A 27,321-nucleotide genomic window follows, 5' to 3' on the forward strand; every position below is an offset into this window, starting at 1 on the left:
TACAGTAGGACCTCACTGCTTATCCATTCTAACAGTTTGCGTCTAGTAACTCCAAATTTCCAGTCCATCCCACTCTCTCCCCCTACCCCTTGGCGACCACAAGTCTGTTCTCTATGTCTGTGAGTCTGTTTTTGTTTTGTATATAGGTTCATTTGAAGATGCAATGTTTTAAATCAGCCAATGAAATAAAATTAGATACCATGTATAAAAAATTCTCAAATTTTCCTTTACTAAATTTAAATTCTCTGATAAGGAATACATTTTATTTACCACTGCCTAGGACAACGTCTAACTAGTAGAGGAGAAGAGATGTTTCATACATATTTACGAGATAAGTAAATTCTGCTTAACTTGGTCTCAGATAATTTACAAATGTTTGACAACAAAACACCAAATACCATATTAACAAACAGCATTATTCTTTTTGACATACCAATCCCACTAGCTGATTGATTTTGTTTTATTGATGGTGACATATAATTATAAAACTTTAACATATATTAATTACCCACAGTCCTTTATAAATATTTAAAGTTCTTTTCACAAGCACAATCATGACTACAAAGTCACATCATAAACTAAATTTTTAGAAGACAAAAAATAAAAGATATCATAAATCATGATGAGATATTGCGATAACTCTGAATTTAAACATTCTAATACAATCAAATGTAGACCTTTACCAAGAAGTTGATAATTCTGGGAAGGGAGCCCTTCTGAGGAAAGATTTAGTGTTCATATAATTAATGGCCAGCTTAGCATACCTGAAGTTCCATGTTCTAAAAACCTCAGAGTCCATACATGCAAGCAGAAGATTATAAAGTATTTTTAGAAGTACAAATATCTTTAAAAAAATTTAAAGCATTCAGTTTGCCTTAAGACATATTCCTTGAATTGAAAATTGTTGCAATTTCCAAAAGCTATGTTTTCATGTCTTCACAGCCTGGATCTGATCTGATAATAAAAACCAAACAAAAAGTTATCAGTTTCAACACAGCAAATCTATTTTCTAATGTAATCCAAGATAAATCTGTAAGAACATGGTAGAAACCTATGCATATACCTGTTTTTTTTTTTTAAAGCATAATTCATACTAGTTTCAATTTTTGTCATTGTACATGCACCTAGTTAGAGTCATCTAGTTCTTCAAGGCTTGTATGAAAAAGCAGCAGTCCCTTGCCTCACCTCCTCTTTCTTCTTTCATAGGCAACTGCTTTCAACTCCCTTTTAGGTGATTACCACTGTATCTCTAAATAATATCCTTTTGTTATAACTTCTTGAAATATCCGTTCCTTCAGTGTAACATGAAGCTTCAGTTCTCACATTTGTACACTGTTCTTCTGCCACCCTCATGATGCTTCCAGTATCTCATTTTCCTAACACAGTAATATAGTCATTAATATGATGAATATGTAAATTCTCTTCTTAGCTGGGGCAAGTGATAGGTCCTTTTCCTTTCTTCTACTGCTGTTTACTTTCCCTGAAGTTAATAACTATGCTTTCTCCCAATCCTGCCTTGTTTGTCTTTTTTTAAGGTACTTAACATTAATGCAATTCCACTACTCACAGTTTCAACCTTTCTTATTAAGAAGCATATTGCACAACTGATTTCACTTTCCTGAAGAATTCTCCCTTAGAGTCTTGTGCAAAACTCTTCACTGTGAATTAGTTTTTCTCAACACTTGCCCAGTTATTTTCATATGAGATCTTTTATCATTCTAGGATTTTCATTATCATCCTGGGAATTCCTTCCCCACTCTCTTGTGCACGTCTTCCTATCTCATGGTCCCTTATTTTTCTCTTCTTCATTTATTCCTTAGTTTTTGACAAATACACCTCTCACTGGCTACCTTGGTAAAAGGTACAGAAAGTGAACTCTTGAGACTTTACATGGCTAAAGATTTCTTAATTCTACAGTCACAACATACTGATATTGTCCAAGAATATTATTTTCTCCTTAGACTTTTCTGGGCTGCCAAATGTTGGCAGTGAGAAGTCTGATGCTACTTTGTTTCCTCATCCTTTAGATGAAACCTCTTATTGTCTCAGAAAACTTCTGTTGTCGTCAGTGTTGAATTTAATAATGATGCACCTTGGTGTGGGGATATTTTCATCCACTTTATTGGGCTCTCAAGGGGCCTTGCAACTAAAAACTCATCATTCAGTTCTGGAAAATACTGTTTGATGATTTAACAGATGAATTTCTCCCCTCTATTTTCTTTGTTATCTCTTCCAGAAATTCTTATTAATTTGAATATTGGGCCTCCTAAAACTCCTTACTTTGTTATGTTTTCTTTACAATTTCTCATTGTTTGTCTTTTTTTCTTCTGAGACACTGTCTCTATTTTATCTTTTTATTGAGTTATCCATTTCTTTCTTTCTTTTTAGGGCCACACCTGCGGCAAATGGAAGTTTCCAGGCTAGGTGCTGAATCAGAGCGGCAGCTGCCAGCCTACACCACAACCATAGCAATGCCAGATCCGAGCCGCATCTGTGACTTATACCACAGCTCACTGGCAATGCCAGAACCTTTAACCCACTAAGCAAACCCAGGAATTGAACACGCATTATCATGGATATTAGTTGGGTTCAACTCAGTGAGCGACAATGGGAACTCTCGGGTAAATTTAGCACTTGAGTGCTTTCTTATACTAAGCACTTTAATAAAGTGTTTCATTTAATCTAGACAGCAATTTTTTAATTTTATTTTTAAATTTTACTGAGAAAATTATAAGATAATAGGAGAGGTAAACTAATAAGTAGTAGAATAGTAACACTAATATTAGCCTCAAAAGCCCAAATACTTTTTACTACTATTCTATGCTGCCTACATAAAATGGGGAGACTACCACTTACCTTGCAGAGAATGGTCATAAAGCTTACATAAAATAATATAACACAAGGGCACAAAAATATTTCCAATAATGTATTCTTCCTACAAATACTTGAGGGTAAGATGTAAAGATAATGGGGTCAGAAAAGTCAGACACACAGTTAGGGAAGGACCAGAGTTGGCAAGTGACACTGTGATGTTGGGTTGTTAGTGACACCTAGTGGCCTTATTGTTACAGACAAAATTAAAAAAAAAAAATTAAAACGGGAGCTACAATTTAAAATCCAGATGATCATCAACCTATTTTCAGTAAGTTCTGTACTTTAAATTACTTTATTTGAGCAACAGTGGGGTTTCCATCCATGCTGTTATCTCCACTGTGAACAACAATAAACACTTTATAAAATAAGAAACAAAGGGTGAGAATATGCTTCTGGTGACTTCTCTGGAATGTTCCTTTGTGACCTATCTGTTTTATGTTAAGAGTCAGTCCCATAAAATGGTCACTTTAATCACTTCTTCACCACGGTATAAGAAACTAAGTTGGTATGTTGAGAGAAAAATCCCACTAGTTTTTCTTATAATCACTAGGGGTTCTCAATTAGGTTTTACTTAACTACAAAATACGACTAGAACGTTCTTTGTAATTAATGGTAACTGTCATTATGACTACACAAACACAAAAGAGAAAGAAATATAACAGTCTGTGCAGTTAACTAAAACATCATATTTTACTAATAACACACAGAAATATTTATTAGATGTATATTTATTACTTCCAACTTAAAATATTATGTCTTTTTATGTATGGGCAAGCAGGCTACTGTTAGATCTACCATATCATAGAGAAGAGAAAAAAATCACATATAACTATAATTAAAAGGTTAGTGTAGAAGAAATTAAATTTATAGCTACAAGACTATAATTAGAATTTATAATCTCTTATTCATCCTTGTTCAGGACAGGGAGATGCCTAATAGATTCAGGGAGATTCCTAATCGATTCCTAATAGAAATCATCCTCAGTTGTTCTGCTCACAAATGAAAATTTTTTTTTGCTTGACCTTCAGGGTGCTATAACATGAAGGACCTACAGAACTTGGTTTCATTCATATTTACATTTTATTGCTCTGTGTGGGTCACTGTGCTTCAAGCCATTCCTGTGTCTAGAAGACAATGTAATCTTAGGGAAAATGATGTATCAAAATTTTTTCCCAGGTATAATAAGTCCATACCAACCTATGATAGCTATTTTGATGAAGAACAAACAGAACTGTGGTATACAAAGTATTAGTAGAATACCAGTATATATAATACTAAATTTGAGTGCTGAAAGTTGTGTAAACATGCCACATATAAATGGAGTTGCATATGGTGTACAGCATGATTCTTAAAAGTTACAGGCCATGAAGATTTATTTTCAGTTATTAAAAGTAAGGTCTAAAATTTGTCCCAAACTTCAAATGCGCTTCTTTTACTAAATCTGATAGAATTCTGTTGCCATAAATTAAAATTATTTCTCGGAGCTGTCATGTATATTGATGTAAGCATTTTATTTAAATAAATTCTTTATAAAAATGTAATTGAAGTAAATGGAGCAAGGTATTAGATACTTACTGTATTGTTTTTTCTGATAGCAGAAATAAATGGAAAGAAGAGGAGAAAAGGCAGTGATATAATAAAAATAAAATGTAAAAAAGGAAAGAAAATGTGAATGGAAAGGGAAACAGCATTTTGTGATGTACCTTGAAGCCAGTCTACACCTTCTTGCAGTCCTTCTCCTTTTATGGCATCACTAGCACTGAAATAAAATCCATAAAAAATATCTATTACATCATTAAATACAGGAATAAATAATTACAATTTTGCCATATGGAAAATTAATATATTCTAGTAACACTGAGCAAAACTGGTTAAACACTGAAACTGAATATACATACAGGCTATAAAAGTCTGAGTGCTCAGGAGCAGGACATTAGAAAATTATTCACAATTTATATAGACATTTGGAGAAGGGATCACTAAAAAGTTAATATTCCAGGAATATTACTCAGACCGACATTAATGAAATGTATGTATACTTTTGAGTTTTTATCCCAGTAGTAGAAAAGTTTTATAGAGTACACCATCCTACTCTTCCCAGCCTCAATGACTCATTAAATACATAGCATTCATTTATTAGAAATTACTTAGGTTGTAATTTAGCCATAAGATGAAGTGACTATTTGAAATGACATTTGATATCTAAAGGGCAAAAACCTATAATTTTAACTTTGGTAAATTAAACTGCAGGCTAAAAAAATCCCAGTGGATTTCAACCATAGTTTTATATTTAATGGCTTCAGAAACCTAGAGAGGTTATTTAACTTTTCTACCTTCAGTTTCAGCATCTGTAAAGTGGGGTATATTACCGCTGGTTTCAGACTGAGTACTAAATATTTGAGATATGTAAATAAAACACTGAAAATAGGGTCTTTGTCTTTCCATTCTTTTTTTAATAGATTTTATTTATTTATTTATTTATTTATTTATTTATTTGTCTTTTTGCCTTTTCTGGGGCTGCTCCCGTGGCATATGGAGATTCCCAGGCTAGGGGTCGAATTGGAGCTGCAGCCGCCGGCCTACACAAGAGCCACAGCAACTCAGGATCCGAGCCACGTCTGCGACCTACACCACAGCTCACGGCAACACTGGATCCTTAACCCACCGAGCAAGGCCAGGGATCGAACCCGCAGCCTCATGGTTCCTTGTCGGATTCATTAACCACTGCGCCACAAGGGGAACTCCTGTCTTTCCATTCTTAAGAGAGAAATCCTAGGTCCTTGTTGTGACATTTTATAAATAATCATAATTAAGTTATATACATTAAAATAAGAAAATGCAGAGGGTTTTTAGAATATCAAATAATCTTCCAAAGACTCAGACTGATAGTTTCTTAAAACATGTTACTGATTTAGTCATTTCCTTTCATATAACCGTATAATTGCAGCACACATAATTTCATTTCCTGAATGATTAGTGTTCCTTTTAGTGTGCTAAAGTATGATTTTAAAATATCCTAAATTATTATAAAGGAGTTAATCTGATTCTAAACAGAAATTACTTCCAAGGAATTACTGTTAGACTAAGAATATAACTTACCATAGAATTACTTTAAAAATAGGAAGACAGAAACAAATAGCATGAGATATACAACTATTCACAGCAAACTACTGATTACCTAATATTAAGGGAAAAACATCAGTAATTGATATACTTAAATCAAGAAAGATCAATGTACTGATTTTACCACTAACTTGTAGTCCAAAATAAAACTACAGTCCCAAACAAGTAATACCATGAAGAAATCATTTTCCTTTGGTAGAGGTATCACTACCCTGGTAAAAATCCTATATCTTTTCCTATAATTCCCAAATATTTAAATTCTACCTTTCATATAAGTCATCAGATCTGTAATTGGAATAAAAGCCAAAGTCTTCACCATCTCCTACAAGGCCTTATGTGACATGGCTCCTGATTGTTTCCCAGTGGCCTAATCTCCTACAGTTTCCCCCTAGATCTCTATGTTCCAGCCAACATGGACTTCTTGCAGTTCCTAGAACACAAAAGGCACATTCTCACCCAAGAGCCTTTTCACTTTCTGGCTAGCCTCTCTCTCTGGAAAGTTATACCTCCAAACCTCTGTGTGAATTACTCCCTGACTTTAATTACATCTCAGAGAAGGACTACATCTTATTATTCTTTCTCTTATTATCCTGCATTATTTTTCTTCGTCTTCCCAACTGATACTTTATACATCTATTTACTTGTTTTATTCTCTGTCTCCCTAACAAGATAGTAGTAAATAAGCAAATACATACATATATCACACCAGGGACTGAGTCAAAGAACATATGGGAAGGACAATAATACACAATCAGACCTTGAAAATCAGAATTGACTGATTTTTAGAACAATACTCAAAAATAAACCAAAAAGTTTTCCTTTAATTTTTCTAGACTATGCTTCTCTATGATCTCTTTATTGCTCTAATTTATTTGTACCTAAGGCAAAAGAATTGCAATATTTTATCTCTATATCCCTTTAATCTTTATCTACATTTATCCTTCTTTTCTAGTTTTAATTTTATAATGTTTTAAAAATACTACCAAAAATACTACAAAAATTTAACAGAAATAGACTCAAATGAAACACTAACTGGAACTCAGTAAGACGTCCAGTTTGAATTAAGAAGCCAAAATTTTAGACAACTTTAAAAGAAAAATTTGGCATTCTCTAGAAGTTATACAGAAAATATAGAAACTGGCAATATAATAGTCCATATCCTTATAGTATCAGATATTACTTTTTTTGGCTCATTAAAAGTATTTGGATGTTACAATGAAACAAATCTGTTAAAATTCAATTGCTAATAATTTTAAGTGCGATTTTTCCATTTGCAAAATTAATTTCTATTTCAAAATTAAAAGCAGTACTGCATCTTTTATTCGACCCATGTTTTGAATGTTGTATTGTCTACCACAGCAGATACAACAATTATGCAAAAATTAAAAATTACTCTACGTTAGATGTTATCAATCCAACTATGATTTAGATAAATATAGAAGTTCTACCTCAGGTATTTCTCTACCTCAAATCCCTCCTCTTTTTTTTTTTAAACTAAATACCACAAAACTCTCAAATTCCAACACAAGTATCATTTAGTAAACCTTGACTTTTTCTTTGATTTTGAAAGTAAAGAGTGTTTTACTTGAGATATGAGGGCTTGGGTACTGAAAAGTTTCAAGGGCTTTCTCAAGCTCTTCTCTATATCATTACTCTTTCAGCACCAAGGTTAGCTCTTAAAAATTCTTTTCTGGGCTCTACCACTTTCTTGCTTCCTAGATTTCTTTGCCTCTGTGCTCAGCCTTTCTCCATGGATTTTTTTTTTCTTTTAAAAGGGGGAAAAATGGCAAGAGAAGAATATCTTCCACAGGAGGAGGTACATAGGTGGATAGAAGGAAGTTTAATTTAATATAAGTGGTAAGCATTAAAATGTTATCAGAATATAACTCTGGTTATCCTTGTTGGAATATTTTGGTAGAAAGGCACACTGGAGTATATTTTATTAGTAAGAAACTCCTTTTCAAATAGACATATAATAATTTCAGACACTGATTATTTAAGAATTAAACCTTATTAGTATGCCCAAATAAGATTAATTTTTATACTCTTATTTATTTACATAAACAAATATTTATTGTGTATCTACTTAGTAGCAGGTACTTTTAGTATGCTGGGGATTACAGGGTGAACAAGATCAACAAAATTCCAGCACTATGGTACTAATGCATTGGTGTAGGAAGACAGGCTATAAAACAAAAAAGAAAAAAAAGAAAAGGCCATATGGCAATAGAAAAATAAAGCAAGGTAAGGAAAAAACAAGAGATGGGGGTAAAGTATATTTCAGAGAGTTAACAAGAGAAGTTTCTTTCCTGAAGGAAGTACAATAGCAAGCAGGACAATTATTTTAAAGAATAATTCAAAGGGAGTAACAAGTATAAGCCTTGAAATGAGATTATGATTGGCTGATTCAGTTTTTATTTTTCTACTCCTGAAAAGATTTGAAAAGTTTTAACAGTAAATATATTAATGAATACCTGCAAAGCCAGAATTCTATAAAACAAAACCCTTACCTTACACCATACCATGCTATGTCACTTACAAAATGAGCTTGGGGGAAGGAAAAAAAAAAAAACCTTGGAAGTTTAGAGATTTTTTTCAGAATGATAAAATGAAAAATAAACATAATACTTTACCAAATATGCCATGGTTTATCTTTGATGTTCTCTAAACACAGCAATTGAGACACTTTTACAGATGTCACTGCATCTCTTAGATCCATTTTGTTCGCAAAGAATAAGATTGGTATTCGGCGGTGCTTAATATCTAAAAGAGAAAATAAGACTATCATCACACTTTGAGCTTTTGGGGATATTTTATACCAAATCCTTAAAACTGAAATCCACTAAAATTGTCTTCCAATCACTTCTTTCCATATCACACAGACAGACATGAACATTTAAAGACATATCTGGTCAGGCATGTATTTAAGTAAAAAAAAAAAAAAAAAAAAAAAAATACATCTTCCTACGATTATCTGCACTCTGATTGGAACTTGAAAACAAAGAAGAATGAGGTGGGAGTGTGTGTAGGGGTGCTCATTAAATAGTTACTGAATAGCACCTACAAAAAAGTCAAACGTTTTGTATAACTTTCACTACAAACACAAAGGAGGCAAACTTCAAAAACAAATAGAAGGAGGAGCAACTGGATTCTGATTTTAGATTTTAGTCATAATGTTATAAGTAACAAGCTAGATACTTTAACAAGATGTTCTTATGTTGTTACAATCTGGGAAACATTTTTCACTGTTTTGAATATATATTACATTTAAATAGTTCAAAATTCAAAAGACACAGAATTGTACGCAGCAAAAGAATCTCTCTCCCAGCTCTGTTCTCGGCCTTCCACCTGTCCTCCCTAGAATTAGGGAACCCAAATCATGTTTATTGGCATCTTTTTGGAAATATTTTACATATTTGCAAACAATTACTATATATTATTATTTACACAAATAGCAGAGTATTTGCACTATATTATACCTTTTGCTTTTCACTAAATTTGATAGCCTGGAGATTCTCCCATATCAGTAAACAGTTCCTTCATTATTTCATTAGTTGTGAATGTCCTATCTTTTAGTACTATGTGCTATAATTTATTTAACCTGTACTCGATTGAGATATATTTGTTTTGTTGCCAATATTTGTAACTATAAAAATGCTATTAAGAATAAACCTGTATATAGGGAAATTTATACATGGGCTAGTATGTCTATATGATAAATTTGAGAAGTAGAATTGCTGGGTCAATGGATATGTAAATTTCTATTTGAAAGATAGTGATTACTTAACTGCCTTCCCTCAAAACTTGTATTAATTTAATTTCAACAACAATGTATAAAAATGAGTGTTCCCACTGCCAGTGCCTAGAGAATGTTATCAAACTTCAATCTTTTCTGTTAAGGGTGATGAATCAAAAGTACTATCAAAATGTGTTGACTTGTTTTGAGAAAGATCATGAACCTTTCTATATATTTGAAAGATGTTTATATTTACCTTGCTTCTGAACTATCCTGTTATATATTTTCCCCATTTCTCAAGTTTTTATTTACTTATTGATGCATAGGGATGCTTTAAGTAGCAAGAAAATAAATCCTTTAGCTATGATATGAATTGCAAATATTTTTCCTTGCTTGTCACTTGCTCTTGACTACTCATGCTTTGATCTGCCATTCAAAATTTTTTAATATTTGTCAACCATTTTTTAAAAAAATAGGATTCTGAGTTTTGTACAATAGTTAGAAAGGCCTCCTCCTGCAGCTGAAATTATTTTAAAAATTCTTCCACAGTTGCTTCTGCCGCTGCAGTGGTGTAATTTTTATATTTAAATATTTAGTCCAGCTGGAACTTATCCTGGAGCAGAGAAAAAAGCAAGACATTTCTATATGATCTTTACAAACCTTGAACATAAAGACACAAACAAGTTGAAAGTAAAATGCTGGCAAGATATATCATGAACATGTTTAAGTACAGGAAAGCTACACTAACATCAAACAAAGCAGTATTCAAGATAAAGGATATTATCAAAGAAACACAAAAGCATTTAAAAATTATAAAGGTGTCAATCAATCAAGAAAACAAAACAATTTGAAGTGTGTATCTAAAAGATAAGCTTCCAAATACGTAAGAAAAATTTGAGAGTATTAAAGGGGAAATACAAAATAAACCCACAATCACAGTAGACATTTCAATACCCCTCTTTCTGAAATTGATAGAACAAGTAGACAAAAAAATCAGTAAGAATGTGGAAGATGTGTGATTATGCTCTGCAGGACTGAATGAGGAGGCAACTTTGGGACAATGTGTGGGAAGTGGTGTTTATGTGAGGAAAAAGCTCCAGATTTGCACTCTCTGACATCTGATGACTGCCTGTGCTACTGCTTCTCCTAGATGTCTTTCTTAAATTGCCACACAGAGCTTTCGTTTCCTGGACTGTCCCCATGGAGTTTATTCTCTACGCTTTCAGGTGCAGAATGTTGGAGTAGAAGTACACTGAGCTCACTTCCTTTCATGGACACACCAAAATCACAACCATCTGCAGAATAAGCACTAATGAAAAAGACCAGAACCTACCAGAAAAGATATTCAACAACGAAATATGTAAAGAAAGCACAACAGATGAGTAAGAGGGGGTAGAGTTGAAATATAGTCAAATTCCATACCCCTGAGAAGGCAGTCCACAAATGGAAGAATAAATATAACTGCAGAGATTCGTGAGAGATCCAAGCCCCGTGTTAGGCACCTCAGCTCAGGGGTCTTGCACTGAGAAGATAAAACCTTAGAGCATTTGGTTTTGAAGTCTTGTAGGGCTCACTTGTGGGAATCCCAGAGGCTGGGGGAAGTAGAGACTTCACTTTTAAAGGTTTACACAAAATCTTATTTTCAAAAAAAGGACAAAATAAAACTCCAAAAGAAAAACTAAGTGAAGTGAAAGCAGGGAATCTACTTGAGGAGTTCAGGGTAGTGATCATAAAGAAGATCAAAGAACTCTGGAGAAGAATGAATGCACAGAGAGAGAAATTAGAAATTTTAAACAAAGGGTTAAAAAACTGGAGTTCCTGTTTGGTTCAGTGGTTAACAAACCCAACTAGCAACCATGAGGTTGTGGGTTCGATCCTTAACTTCGCTCAGTGGGTTAAGGATCTGGCGTTGCTGTGAGCTGTGGTGTAGGTCACAGATGCGGCTTGGATCCTGCATTGCTGTGGCTATGGCGTAGGCTGGCTGCTACAGCTCCAATTCGACCCTAGCCTGGGAACCTCCATATGCCACAGGTGCAGACCTAAAAAAAAAAAAAAACAACCAGAGATGAAAAATACAGTAACTGAAATGAAAAAAACACTAGAAGGAATTAACAGCAGACTAAATGATACAGAGGAACAGATTAGGAAGCTGGAAGAGAGAGTAGCAGAAACCACTGAGAGTGGCAGAAAAAGAAAAAAGAATGAAAGGATGGGTTTAAGAGTTGGGATCAAGACTGGGGAGGAGTAAGATGTGGTGCTCACCTCCTCCCACAAACACCAAAAAAAAAAAAAAAAAATCTGTATGTAGAATGATTCACACAGAACATCTACTGAATGCTGGCAGAAGACCTTAAAGCTCCAAAAAGGGCAAAAATCCCTCCACAGAACTGGGTAGAACAAAAGGAAAAAAAAAAAAGAGAGCAAAAAAGGAGGCAGGATGGGACCAGAACTCCTGAGGGGAGCTGTGAAAGAGGAAAGGAATTCAACCCTGGGAAGCCACCTAACTGATGAAGAGATCAGCTGAGACAGAGAGACCTCAAAGCTGCAGAGAAAGCACAGCAGCTGGACTGAGGAGAGCAAAGCAGAGAGAAAGCTGTAAAAACCACTGGTTCTACCATCGCTGGACGTGATAGCCTGAGATGCTCAAGTGGTGGCTGGCAATGAGACTTGGGCTTCAGAGGTGAGTTCTGGGGAAAAGATTAGGCTTGGCCATGTGGACACAGCCTGAGGGAGCTAGGGAGCTAGGGAGCAGTGCGCCAAGGGCTGGGGAGCAGAGTCCCACAGCTGTGGGAACCCAGAATGAGGTCTGGGTCCACAGGAGAAGCAAGACGCCATTGCTGGGGAGTGGTGAACAACCACAGGAATATCTTTTTCTGCATATGTGCAGACTCTCAGAAGGTGGGGCTATGGGCAGCAAGGCACCTCTTGAGCAGGCTACAGGTGAAAGCCTCTCTTGTGCTGGCTATGGGTGCCTATGCCTCCTGAATGGACTGAGTGATGGGGCATTTTTTTGTGTGGTCTACAAGTGGTGGGGGCAAACACCACAGATATCTCTGACTCCAAAGGTGGGCATGGCCCACCAAGACTAGGGGGTCTGTGAACAAAAATGACCTTTTTTTCCTAGTCATATCAGAGGTTGACATGGAGGAGGGCATTGCAAGTGAGCACCAAACTTGTTGCTCTCACTCCCATGCAAATGCAAAAGCCCTGCCACTGCCACTGCCAAATGTTGCAGGAGCCACCTAAGCCTGCTTGAGGCTCACTGCCATTTCCCAACTAGGGGCAGCTTGTGCCACCTTCCTGAGGGTCCCTGCTAATGTCAAGGGCCCAGCAACCAATCACTGGCTACTAGCCCTGCCCACTGCCTCCATCTCCCTGGAAGCATGCTCAGCACCAAATCAAGGGGATAACAGCCTGCATACATTGAGGAAAGAGACAACAAGCATCCAAACCCTCAGGCTGAAAATAAATAGTAAGCCCTCACAAAACACCCAGGGATGCTCTAGCATATGAATAGCCCTCCAAGAATACAGTAGTTAGTTTCCCCAAACTCACAGAATGAGAAAAATATAAGCAAAATGAAGAAACTCAGGAACCAATCCCAGTTAAAAGAACAGGAGACTCCACCTGAAGCAGCAAACAATGAAACAAACCTCTGCAGTCTAACAGACACTGAGTTCAAAAAGAAGATAGTGAAAATACTGAAAGAATTAAGGGTAAATATGAAAGAATTAGGAGTGGATAGGAATATCAATGCAGATTACTTTAGAAAGGAACTAGAAAATATGAGGAACCAAGAAAAATTAGAGCATTCATTTACAGAGATGCAAACTGAGTTAAAGGCACTACAGAGCAGAATGAATAGTGCAGAGGAACAAATAAGTGACTTGGAAGACAGAATAATGGAAATCACCCAATCAGGACAGCAGACAGAAAACCAAATGAAAAAACATGAGAGCAATATAAGACATCTATGAGATAATATAAAGTGGGCCAACCTATGCATAATAGGGATTCCAGAAGGAGAAGAAAAAGAAAAAAGGGGTTGAAAATATATTTGAAGAAATTAAATCTGAAAACTTTCCAAATATAAAGGAAACAGATATCAAGATACAGGAAGCACAGAGGACCCCAAACAAATTGAACCCAAACAGGCCCACATCAAGACATATTATAATAAAAACAGAAAAAGTTTAAGATAAAGAAAAGATTCTAAAGTCTGCGAGAGAAAAACAAAGCATTAATTATAAGGAAACCCACATAAGGTCATCAGCTGATTTATCTGCAGAAACACCATAGACCAGGAGAGAGTGGCAAAATATATTCAAAGTTCCAAAAGGAAAACATATGCATCCTAGAATAATCTACCCAGCAAGAATATCATTTAAAATAGAAGGAGAAATAAAAAATTTCTCCAACAAACAAAAACTGAAAGAGTACAGCAATACTAAACTCATTCTAAAAGAAATACTGAAAGGGCTCTTCTAAATAAAATAGAAGTAAGAAGAAATAGGATGGAGGAAATCACAACTAGAAAGTAATCATTTAAAAAAGCCAGCATATGGATCTAAAATGAAAAAAAAAAACTATTGTAAAAATGACAATAAACACAAAGAACAGCAAAAGGACAAACATGAAGATGTTAAAAAAAAAAGGACATCAAAATCATAAAATGTGGGGAAAGAAAGTAAGAAAATCTAGATTCTTTTTCTAAGAATGTATTTGAGCCTCTATCACTATCAGGCTAAAGCAAGCAGATACAGGAAGGGGCTAACCCACTTGAAAAATAGGGCAACTGTTAGGTTAGCTTAGGGAGGAATGCAAAAGGCCAAGTTGGTAAAGAAGAGAGATTTATTAAGGCATTAGAGGGGGTTGGGCTGAGCTCAAGATGGTGCCAGCCCTGACTGTGAGGAGATACTAAGCTTATAAAGGATCTGTGGTGGAAATGTGGCTGGAGTTCATGGTGGGAACTTAGGGCAGGAATAACAAAGAAGGAGGAGCAGAAGGTCGAGGGAGGGGTAGGGGGTTGAGTCCCATGACAGAGGGCAGTTAATACTTATAGGTGGTTAATCTACGCAGGCAGTTGTATTCCAGAGGCCAATGTTTCTTGATGCCCAACTTGAGCACCCACATTCCAGGAAACAATATAGATCTTGTGCTGGGATGCAAGCAGGTGTCCAAGGTGAACAGCCACATTTGGGATTGGGGGTGGTCTGTTTACATTCTTCTGGGAACCTATCAAAAACCATAAACGAAAACCAAACAATACATTCACAAAAACTAAAAAGAAGAGGACAAAAGCATAAAATGAAAGGAAACAGTCTAACCGAAAAAAGAAACAAAGGAGAAATATAAAATTAACTGGAAAACAAAGTATAAAATGGCAATAAATAAATATTTATCAATAATTACCTTGAATGTCAATGGACTAAATGCTCTAACCAAAAGATATAGAGTGGCAGACTGTATAAAAAAACAAGAGTCTACAATATGTTGCCTACAGGAGACTCGCCTTAGGGCAAAGGACACATAATTTGAAAGAGGCAGAGCTCAGTGGTTAACGAATTTGACTAGCATCCATGAGGACACAGGTTCAATCCCCGGCCTTGCTCAGTGGGTTAAGGATCTGGTGTTGCCGTGAGCTGAACTGTGGGTCGCAGACATGGCTGGGATCCTGTGTTGCTGCAGCTGTGGCACAGGCTGGCAGCTGTAGCTCTGATTTGACCCCTAGCTGGGGAAACTCCATATGCTGCAGGTGTGGCACTAAAAAGTAAAAAAACAACAAAACAAACAAAAGTAAGGGGATGGTCCACAGATGGATGAATGGATAAGGAGATGTGCTATGTATACACAATGGAATACTGTGCAGCCATAAAAAAGAACAAAATAATGCCATTTGAAGCAACATGGATGGAACTAAAGACTCTCATACTGAGTGAAGTAAGTCAGAAAGAGAAAGACAAATACCATATGATATTACATATAGCTGGAATCTAATATAAAGCACAAATGAACCTTGCCACAGAAAAGAAACTCATGGACTTGGAGAACAAACTTGTTGCCAAGGGGGAGGGAGGGGAGTGGGATGGACTGGGAGTCTGGGGTTAATAGATGCAAACTATTATATTTGAAGTGGATAAGCAGTGAGATGCTGCTGTTTAGCACAGGGAACTATACCTAGTCACTGTGATGGAACTTGATGGAGGATAATGTGAGAAAAGGAATGATTATATATGTGTGACTGGGTCACTTTGCTGTAGAGTATAAACTGACAGAACACTGTAAACCAACTATAATGGAAAAAATAAAAATCATTAAAAATACAATAAAAAGAAAGTGAGGGGATGGAATAAGATATCTCATGAACATGGAAAAGACAGGAAAGCAAAAGTTGCAATACTCACATTAGACAAAATAGACTACAAAATGGAGGTCATAAAGAAAAAGAAGGACACTATTTAATGATAAAAGGATTGATTCAAGATGAGGATATTACATTCGTCAATATATGTCACTAATATAGGAGCACCCAAATATATAGAACAAAGAGTAACAGACATAAAAGAAGAAATTGATGGGGATATAATAATAGTAGGAGCTTTAACATCCTACTCACATCAATGGACAGATCCTCTAGATAGAAATCGATAAGGCAACAGAGATCCTAAATGACACAATGGAAAAGTTAGAGTTAATTGATATTTTCAGGACACTACATACAAAAAAATCATAATAAACATTCTTTTTTAAGAGCACATGGAACACTCTCAAGGACTGACCACACAATGGGGCACAAAATTAACCTCAACAAATTGAAGAGTATAGAAACTTATTTCAAGAATCTTCTCTGACCACAATGGCATCAAACTAGAAATCAACTATAGGAAAAGAAATGAGAAAAAACTGACTACATGGAGACTAAACAACATGTTACTAAAAAACCAATGGGTCAATGAGGAAATCAAAAGGGAAATTAAAAAATACCTTGAGACAAATTATAACGAAAATGCAACCATTAAAAATATATGGGATGCCACAAAAGCAGTGCTTAGAAGGAAGTTCACAGCAATACAGGACTTCCTCAAAAATGAAGAAAAATCTCAAATTGACAACTTAACCCACCACCTTAAAGAATTAGAAGAAGAACAAAGAAAACCTCAAGTCAGCACAAGGAAGGAAATCATAAAGATTGGAGAGGAAATGGATAAAATAGAGTTTCAAAAAACAATAGAAAAAAATCAATAAAACCAGGAGCTGGTTCTTTCAAAGGGTCAACCAAATTGACAAACTTCTGGCCAGACTCACCAAGAAGAGAGAAGAAAGAATTCAAATAAATAAAATGAGAAATGAAAAAGGAGAAATCTCAATGGATACTGTAGAAACACAATAAAAACCATAATACTATGAACAATTTTATGTTAACAAGTTTGAAAATATAGGAGAAATGGACAATTTTCTAGAGACATACAGCCCACCAAAACTGAATCAAAAAGAAATAGATCAACTGAACAGACAAATCACTAGAAATGAAATTGAATATCTAATAAAAATGCTTCCTACTAATAAAATTCCAGGATCAGATGGCTTCTCAGGTGAATTCTAAGAAACATACAAAGAAGAACTTATATCCATCCTCCTTAACTTTTCCAAAAGGTTGAAGAAGAATGAATAATCCCAAAGACATTCTATGACGCCACCATCCCCCAATACCGAAACCAGATAAAGATAATACCAAAAATGGAAATTATAGGCCATTCATCTTTGATAAATACAGATGCAAAAATTCTCAACAAAATTTTAGCCAAAGAAATCCAACAACGTAAAAAAGATCATACACCATGACCATGTGGGATTCATCCCAGGTTCACAAAAGTGGTTCGACATATGCAAATCAATCAACATCATATACCACATTAACAAGAAAAAAAGTAACATCTGATCATCTCAATAGACACAGAAAAAGCACATGACAAAATTCAACATCCATTCATGATAAGAACTCTTACCAAAGTGGCTATAGAAGGAACTTACCTTAACATAATAAAAACCATTTATGGCAAATCCATAGCCTATTTAATACTCAATGGAGAAAATCTGAAATTCTTCCTGCTAAAATCTGGAACAAGATAAAGAAGCCCACTCTCTCCACTTTTATTCAACCTAGTATTGGAAGTCCTAGCTGCAGCAATCAGACAAAAGAAATAAAAGGTATCCAAAATGGAAGAGAAGAGGTAAAATTGTCATTCTATGCAGATGACATGATACTATATATAGAAAATTCTAAGGACGCCACACAAAAACTACTCAAAGTGATCAATGAATTCAGCAAAGTAGCAAGATACATTATTAACATTCAGAAATCGGTTGCATTTCTGCATGCTAACAATGAAATATTAGAAAAGGAATATAAAAATACAATACCTTTTAAAATTGTACCTAAAAAAATTAAATACATAGAAATAAACCTGACCAAGGAGGTGAAAGGCTTATATGCTGAAAAATATAAAATATTAATCGAGGAAATTAAAGAGGATTCAAAGAAATGGAAATATATTCCATGTTCCTAGATTGGACAAATCAATATTGTTAAAATGGCCATTCTACCCAAAGCAGTCTACAGATTCAGAGCAATCCCTATCAATTTACCTATGACATTTTTCACAGAACTAGAAGAAACAATCAAAGAATTTATATGGAACCACAAAAGACCCAGAATTTCTGAAGCAATCCTGAGGAATGAAAACCAAGCAGGAGACACAACTCTTACAGACCTCAGACAATATTAATAAGCTACAGTAAACAAGACAGTGTGGTACTGGTAGAAAAACAGACACACAAACCAATGGAACAGAACAGAGAACCCAGAAATAAACCCAGACACCTATGTATGGTCAAATTTCAACAAAGGAGGCAAGAATATAAAATGGAGAAAAGACAGTCTCTTTTGCAAGTGGTGCAGAGAAAACTAGACAGATGCATATAAATTAATGAAATTAGAACACACTCTCATACCATACACAAAAATAAACTCAAAATGGCTTAAAGACTTAAACATAATACAAGGCACCCTAAAACTCCTAGAAGAGAACAGAGGCAAAACATTTTCTAACATAAACCTCACAAATGTTTTTTCAGTCTCCCAAGGCAATAGAAATAAAAACAAAAATAAACCCATGGGACCTAATCAAACTTACAAATTTTGGCACATTAAAAAAAAAAAAAAAGACAACCTATGGAATGGGAGAAAATAGTTTCAAATGAAGCAACCAACAAGCGCCTAATTCCAAAATATAAACACAACTGACACACTTCAACAGCAAAAACAAAACAACAAAAACCACAACCCAATTGAAAAATGGGCAGAAGACCCGAATAGACATCTCTCCAAAGAACACATACAGATAGCCAACAGACATGAAAAAATGCTCAACTTCACTAATTATTAGAGAACTAGAAATCAAAACTACAATGAAGTACCACCTCAAACCAGTCAGAATGGCCATCATTAGTAAGTGCACAAATTACAAACAATGGAGAGGGTGTGGAGAAAGGGGATCCCTCCTACACTGTTGGCGTGAATATAAACTGGTACAGCCACTATGGAGAACAGTATGGAGGTATCTCAGAAAGCTAAATATAGAACTACCATATGATCCAGAAACCCCACTCCTGGGCATATCTGGATAAAACTTTCATTGAAAAAGATACATGTACCCCTATGTTCATTGAAGTACTATTCACAATAGCCAAGACAAGGAAACAACTTAAACATCCATCAACATATGAATGGATTACAAAGATGTGGTACATACACACAGTGGAATACTACTCTGTAATAAAAAAGAAAATAATGCCACTTGAAGCAACATGGATGGAACTAAACATTCTTATACTAAGTGAAGTAAGTCAGAAAGAGAAAGACAAATACCATATGATATCACTTATATCTGGAATCTAATATATGGCACAAATGAACCTGTCTATAGAAAAGAAACAAACTCATGGATTTGGAGAACAGACTTGTAGTTGAGAAGGGGGAGGGGGAGGGAGTGGGATGAACTGGGAGTATGGGGTTAGTAAATGCAACCTATAGCATTTGGAGCAGATATGCAATGAGTTCCTCCTGTGTAGCACAGGGAACTATAATCAATCACTAGAACAAATCACATTGCGATGGAACATGATGGAGGATAATGTGAGAAAAAGAGTGTGTATGTATATATGTATGTATAACTGAGTTGCTTTTCTGTACAGCAGAAATTGATAGAACATTGCAAATTAACTATAAAAATATTTAAAAAAAAACAAAAAAAAAACGAAAGGAAAAAAGAAAGAAATGGGTTTAGAGTTTAAGAAACCTCTGGGGCATCATCAAGCACACTAATATTTGCATTATAGGGGTGCCACAAGTAGAAGAGAGAGAAAGCACCAGAGAACAAATTTGAAGATATAATTACTAAAAATTTCCCTAATCTGGTAAAGGAAAGAGGCATTCAAGTCCAGGAAGTGCACAGAGCCCCATATAGGATGAACCCAAAGAGGAACACACTAAGCCAGTGAAATTAAAATGGTAAAAAATTAAGGCTAAGGAGAGAATATTAAAAACAGCAAGGGAAAAGCAACAAGTAATATACAAGGCAACTCCCATAAGGCTACCATCTGACTTTTCAGCAGAAACTGCAGGCCAGAAAGGAGTGGCATGATTTTTTTTTTTTTTTTTTTTTTTTGGCTTTTTGTCTTGTTGTTGTTGTTGTTGTTGCTACTTCTTGGGCCGCTCCCGCGGCATATAGAGGTTCCCAGGCTAGGGGTTGAATCGGAGCTGTAGCCACAGGCCTACGCCAGAGCCACAGCAAAGCGAGATCCGAGCCGAGTCTGCAACCTACACCACAGCTCATGGCAACGCCGGATCGTTAACCCACTGAGCAAGGGCAGGGACCAAACCCGCAACCTCATGGTTCCTAGTCGGATTCGTTAACCACTGCGCCACGACGGGAACTCCAGGAGTGGCATGATTTTTAAGTGAGAAACCTACAACGAAGAATAATCTACCCAGCAAGGCTCTCATTCAGATTTGATGGAGAAATTAAAAGCTTTACAGATAAGCAAAAGGCTAAAAGAGTTCGGTACTGCCAAACCAGTTGTATAAGAAATATTAACAGAACTTCTCAAAGTGAAAAAGAAAACAATGAGCAATATAAAAATCATGAAGAGAAAAATTGGAAAGGCAAACATATAGTAAAGACAAGAAATCATCCATGCAAAAAGGTAGTAGGAAGATTAAAAGTCAAAAGTAATAAAATCATCTATATCCACAATAACTAGTTAAAAGAAACACAAAACAGTTAGATGCAAAATATGATATTAATAACAGTGATCATAAAGGAAGGAGAATACAAATGAAGGAATGTTAAAATGCATTTGAAACTAAAGGATAAGCAACTTAAAACAATCATATATATACAGGTACATATAAACCTCATGGTAATCACAATTCAAAAATCTATAATACATTTATATACAAAGAAGAAAAAGAAATCCAAAACACTAAAGATATCCATCAAATTACAGGAAAACAGGAGTTCCCATCATAGCTCAGTGGAAACAAATCTGACTAGTAAGCATGAGGACACAGGTTTGATCCCTGGCCTCACTAAGTGGGTTAAAGATCAGGTGGTGCCATGGGCTGTGTTGTAGGTCACAGATGTGGCTTGGATCTGGCATTGCTGTAACTGTAGTGTAGGCCAGCAGCTACAGCTCTGATTCGACCCCTAGCCTGGTAACCTCCATATGCCATGGGTATGGCCCTAAAAAGACAAAAAAAAAAGGAAAACAAAAGAGGGAAAGAAAAAAAAAAAAGACCTAGAAAGACAACTCAAAACATTTAATAAAATAGAAATAAGAACATAAATAACAATAATGACTTTAAATGTAAAAGGATTAAATACACCAGTTGAAAGATACAGAGCAGCTGCATGGATACCAAAACAAGACCTATATATATGCTGCCTACAAGAGACTCACTTCAGATCTAAAGACACTCACAGAATGAAAGTGAGGTGATGGAAAAAGGTATTCCGTGCAAATGGAAATCATAGAAAGCCAGGGAAGCAATATTTATATCAGATAAAATAGACTTCAAGATAAAGTCTGTCATAAGAGGCAAAAGAGGACATTACATTATGATCAGGGGATCAATCCTAGAAGATATAACAACTGAAAATATATATGCCCCCAACACAGAAGCACCTATGTAAATACAGAAAATATTAACAGACATAAAGGTAAAAATTCACAGTAACACAACAACAGCAGGAATCTCTAACACTCTACTTACATCAATGGATAGATTATTCATTCAGAAAATCAGTAAGGAAACAAAAGCCTTAAATGACACTATAGATCATATGAACTTAGTATGTGTGTGTGTGTGTATACATATATGATATAAATATTATATATATAACATACATAATTCCATTCAAAAGCATTAAAATACACAATTCTTTTCAAGTGCACATGAAGCATTCTCCAGGATAGATCATATGCTAGACCTCTATAAATTGCTGAAAAGTGAAATCATATCAAGCATCTGTTCCAACGATAATGCTATGAGACTAGGAAATCAAATTCAAGGAAAAAAAGTATAACTAAAACCACAAACATATGGCAAGTAACCATTATGCTACTAAATAGCTGAAGGATCACTGAAGGAATCAAAGAGGAAATAAAAGAATACCTGTAGAAAAATTAAAATGAGAACATAAGAATCCAATATCTATGTGACACAGTAAAAGCACTTTTAAGAAGAAAGTTTATATGACAAGTTTACCTCAGGAAAAAAAATTCAAATAAAAAACATAACGTTATATCTAAAGGAGTTCAAAAAAGAACAAACAAAACCTACAGTTAGTAGAAGGGAAGCAATCATAAAGATTATAGCAGAAATAAATAAAAGATAAAAAAATAGAAAAGATCAATGAAACTAAGAGCTGGTTCTTTGAAAAGACGAAAAAAAATTGATAGGCATTTAGTAAGACTCATCAAAGAAAAAAAGGAGAACCCCCCGTCAATTAGATCAGAAGTGAAAATGGAGATGTTACAACTGACACTAGAGAAATACAAAGCATCATTAGGGACCACTATAAACAACTATATGTCAATAAAGTGGACAATATAGAAGAAATGGACAAATAAGAGACCACTACAAACAACTACATGTCAATAAAATGGACAGGGCATTCCTGTCGTGGCTCAGTGGTTAATGAATCCAACTAGGAACCATGAGGTTGCAGGTTCGATACCTGGCCTTGCTCAGTGGGTTAAGGATCCAGTGTTGCTGTGAGCTGTGGTGTAGGCCACAGACATGGCTTGGATCTGATGTGGCTGTGGCTGTGGCATAGGGTGGTGGCTACAGCTCCAATTCAACCTCTAGCCCGGGAACCTCCATATGCCATGGGTATGGCCGTAAAAGACAAAAAAAAAAAAAAAAGGAAAAAGAAAAAAGAAAAAAGAAAATGGACAATCTAGAAGAAATGGACAGATTCCTGGAAGTGTACAGTCTTTGAATACTGAACCAGGAAGAAACAGAAGATATGAATAGATCAATTACCAATAATGAAATTCAATCAGTAGTAAAAACAAAACCAAAAAACCAAAACTCCCAACAAACATAAGTGTAAGAGCAGATGGCTTCACAGGTGAATTCTGCCAAATATTTAGAGAAGAGTTAACAGCCTTCTAAAACTATTCCAAAATTTGCAGAGGAAAGAATGCTTACAAATTCATTCTAGAAGGCCAGCACCACTCTGGTACCAAAAGCAGATAAAAACATCACATAAAAAAGAAAATTACAGGCCAATACCACTGATGAATACAGATATAAAAATCCTTAACAAGATATTAGCAAACCAAATCCAGCAATATATCAAAAGGATCATACACCATGTCAAGCAGGATTCATCTCAGGGATGCAAGGGTTATTCAATATCGGCAAATTAACCATTGTAATATACCACATTAACAAACTGGAGTATAAAAACTATATGATTATCTCAGTAGATGCAGAAAAAGCTTTTGAAAAAATTCAACATATATTAACCATTTAAAAAAACTGTAGAAAGTGGGTATAGAGGGAACATACCTCAACATAATAAAGGCCATAAATGACAAGCCCACAGCTAACATCATACTCAATGGTGAAAAACTGAAAGCATTTTCTCCAAGATCAGGAGCAAGACAAGGATGCCCACAATTATAACCTTTATTCAAAATTATATTGGAAGTCTTACCCAAACCAATCAGACAAGAAAAAGAAATAAAAGGAATCCAAACTAGAAAGGAAGAAGTAAAATTTTAACCCTTTGTAGATGACATAATCCTACATATGGAAAATCCTAAAGATTATACCAAAAAACTAACAGAGCTCATTAATGAATTCAGTGATGTTTCAGGATACAAAATTAATATACAGAAATCTGTTGCATTTCTATACACTAACAATGAACTATCAGAAAGAGAAATTAAGGAAACAATCCCATTTACAACTGCATCAAAAAGAATAAAATACCCAGGAATAAACCTACCTAAGGAGGTGAAAGACCTTTACTCTGAAAAGTATAAGACACTGATGAAAGAAATTGATGATAATACAAACAGATGGAAAAGATATACCATATTCTTGAATTGGAAGAATCTATATTGTTAAAATGACCATACTACCCAAGGCAATCTACAGATTCAGCTCAATTCCTATCAAAAAACAAATGACATTTTTTACAAAACCAGAACAAATAATTTTTAAATTTGTATAGAATCTGAAAAGACTCCAAATAAAACAATCTTGAGAAAGAACAAAACTGGAGAAATCATGTCTCTGATTTCAGACTATTCTACAAAGCTACTATCAACAAAGCAGTATGCTCCTGGCACAAAAACAGACAAATAGATCAATGGAAAAGAATAGAGAGCCTAGGAATAAACTCATGCAATAACAGTCATTTAATCTACAACAGAGGCAATAATACACTATGGAAAAAAGACAGTCTCTTCAACAAGTGGTGCTAGGAAAACTGGACAGCTACATGTAAAAGAATGAAATTAGAACATGCTCTAATACCATATACAAAAAAATAAACTCAAAATGGATTAAAAACTACCTGAAACCATAAAGCTCCTAAAGAGCACAAAGGCAGAATACTCTTTGACATAAATGGCAAAAACCATATGATCTTACCTATATGTGTAATTTAAAAAACCACAAAATACAATAAACTTATAGATACAGAAAACAAACTGGTTGTTGCCAGCACAGCGGGAGTTTGGGGGAGCTCGAAATGGGTGAAGAGGGTCAAAAAGTTCAAACTTCCAGTTTTAAAATAATTCATGAGATGTGTTGTACAGAATGATGACTACAGTTAATAATACTGTATTAAGTATTTTAAAGTTGCTCAGAGCAGCTCTTAAAAGTTCCTATCACATGAAAAAAATTCTACGTGTTGTGATGGATATCAATTAAATTTACTGTGGTGATCACTGTATAATACAGTTGATCCTTGAACAATGTGGAGGTTGGGGCATCAATTCCTGAAAAGTCAAAAACCTGGGAATAACTTCATTGTCGGCCTTCTTTATATGCAGTTCCACATCTGTGGATTCAACCATCCTCGGATCGGGTAGCACTCATTGAAAAAACATTAGCATATAAATAGATCTGTGCAGTTCAAATCCCAGTTCTTTTAGGGCCAACTGTACATGCAAATATCAAATCTTTATGTTGTATACTTGAAATTGATTTAATATCATGTCAATTTATATCTCAAAAAAAATGTTCATGCCAGCTTTCATTCATAATTGCCCTAAGCCAGGAGTTCCTGTTGTGGCTCAGAATCTGACTAGTGTCCATGAGGATGCAGGCTCAATCCCTGGCCTTGTCTACTGGGTTAAGGATCCCGAATTGTTGCAAGCTGTGGCATAGGTTGCAAATACGGCTCAAATCTGGTATTGCTGTGGCTATGGCATAGGCCAGCAGCTGTAGCTCCAATTTGACCTCTAGCCTGGGAACTTCCATATGCCACAGGTACTGCCCTAAAAAAAAAAAAAAAAAAAAAAGAAAAAGAAAAAGAAAAAGAAATGAAAATAATTGTACTAAAACCAGAAACAGTCCTGATCAATAAGAGACTAGATAAACAAACTGTGGCATATTCATCTAATAGAATATTATGTAGCAAGCTAAAGGAGTCAAGAAGTGATATATACATGAGGGATTTCCCAAAACACTATGTCAAAGGAAAAAAACCTAGGCACAAAAATATATATACCTTTTCCCCATTTATATGAGATTGTAGAATAGGTAAAATTAATTTGATGTTCAAAATCATATTAGTAGTTCCTGAGCTCCAGGTGTGGGGTGTTGACTGGAAAGGGGCATGAGAGAACTTTTTGGGGAATAAAAAAGTTTTTTCTTGACTGGAAGTGTACTTACTTAAGTGTATGAATGCATTTGTCAAAATCACGGAACTATATACTTAAGATCTGAGCATTTCACTGCATTACAATTTATATTTCAATTTAAGAAAATGTTCATATATACTTCAGCTGAGAAATCCCTCCTTTGGGAATCTATTTTATAAAATAAATGCATTAGGACGTATGTAAATATATATGGACAAGGCTTCAGTTAAGGAAACAAAGGTTCCCACTGTATTTAAAGCAGATTTTAAAGGAAGTATTTCATTTTTTAGTCAATACCACAACATTATTTGGGGAGAAAGTGCAAAGATTATCAAAACAGAAATGTAGAATTAAAAATACCTTCTCAACCCAGATAAAAAACTGCTAAGTTTTTAAAAGGGAAAAAGTCACATAAATAGGCTGGGAGAAGAATCAGTGCCATCAAAATGACTATACTACTTAAATAATCTATAGATTCAGTGCAATCTCTATTAAATTACCTATGGCATTTTGCAAAGAACTAGAACAAAAAATTTTTAAATGTCTATGGAAATACAAAAGACTCTGAAGCAATCTTAACAAAGAAAAACAGAGCTGGAATAATCATGTCCCTGACTTCAGACTATACTACAAAAGCTACAGTCATCAAAACTGTATGGTACATGGGAGTTCCCATCGTAGCTCAGCAAAAAAGAATCTGTCTAGTACCTATGAGAACGCAGGTTCAATTTCTGGCCTTGCTCAGTGGGTAAAGGACCTGGTGTTGCCATAAGCTGTGGTGTAAGTTGCAGACATGTCTCGGATCTGGTGCTGCTGTGGCTGTGACGTAGGCCAGCAGCTACAGCTCTGATTCGGCCCCTAGCCTGGGTACCTCCACATGCCAAGGGTGCAGCCCCCAAAAGACAAAAATAAAAACAAAAACAGGATGGTATGGGCACAAAAACAGAAATAAAGATCAGTGGAATAGCACAAAAAGCCAAGAAATTAATCCATGCACATATGGTCAATTAATTTGTGACAAAGGAGGCTAGGATATACAATGGAGAAAAGACAGTCTCTTCAATAAATGCTACTGAGAAAACTGGACAGCTACATTTAACAGAATGAAATTAGAACGTTCTCTTATACCATACACAAAA

The 27,321-nt window shown here is 35.2% G+C and overlaps 1 protein-coding gene across 5 annotated transcripts in view; it reads right to left on the reverse strand.

The window, feature by feature from the left end:
• The window catches only part of ARL6 (ADP ribosylation factor like GTPase 6), a 47,225-nt gene continuing 20,135 nt past the window's right edge, over positions 232–27,321 (reverse strand). For 3 of the 5 annotated variants that reach the window (XM_013990169.2, XM_021070699.1, XM_013990170.2), the window contains 5 exons: positions 14,865–14,968; positions 11,156–11,255; positions 8,631–8,760; positions 4,578–4,633; positions 232–954 (listed from right to left, as the gene is read on the reverse strand). In XM_013990169.2, the coding sequence (XP_013845623.1) occupies positions 929–954; positions 4,578–4,633; positions 8,631–8,760; positions 11,156–11,255; positions 14,865–14,968 (416 nt within the window). In that variant the 3' untranslated portion in view covers positions 232–928. The remainder of the gene's footprint in view (positions 955–4,577; positions 4,634–8,630; positions 8,761–11,155; positions 11,256–14,864; positions 14,969–27,321) is intronic. The other 2 variants (XM_003358869.4, XM_021070700.1) reach the window with 1 other exon arrangement.

The sequence above is a fragment of the Sus scrofa genome, chromosome 13, assembly GCF_000003025.6.
Source record: "Sus scrofa isolate TJ Tabasco breed Duroc chromosome 13, Sscrofa11.1, whole genome shotgun sequence".
NCBI classification, from domain to species: Eukaryota; Metazoa; Chordata; class Mammalia; order Artiodactyla; family Suidae; genus Sus; species Sus scrofa.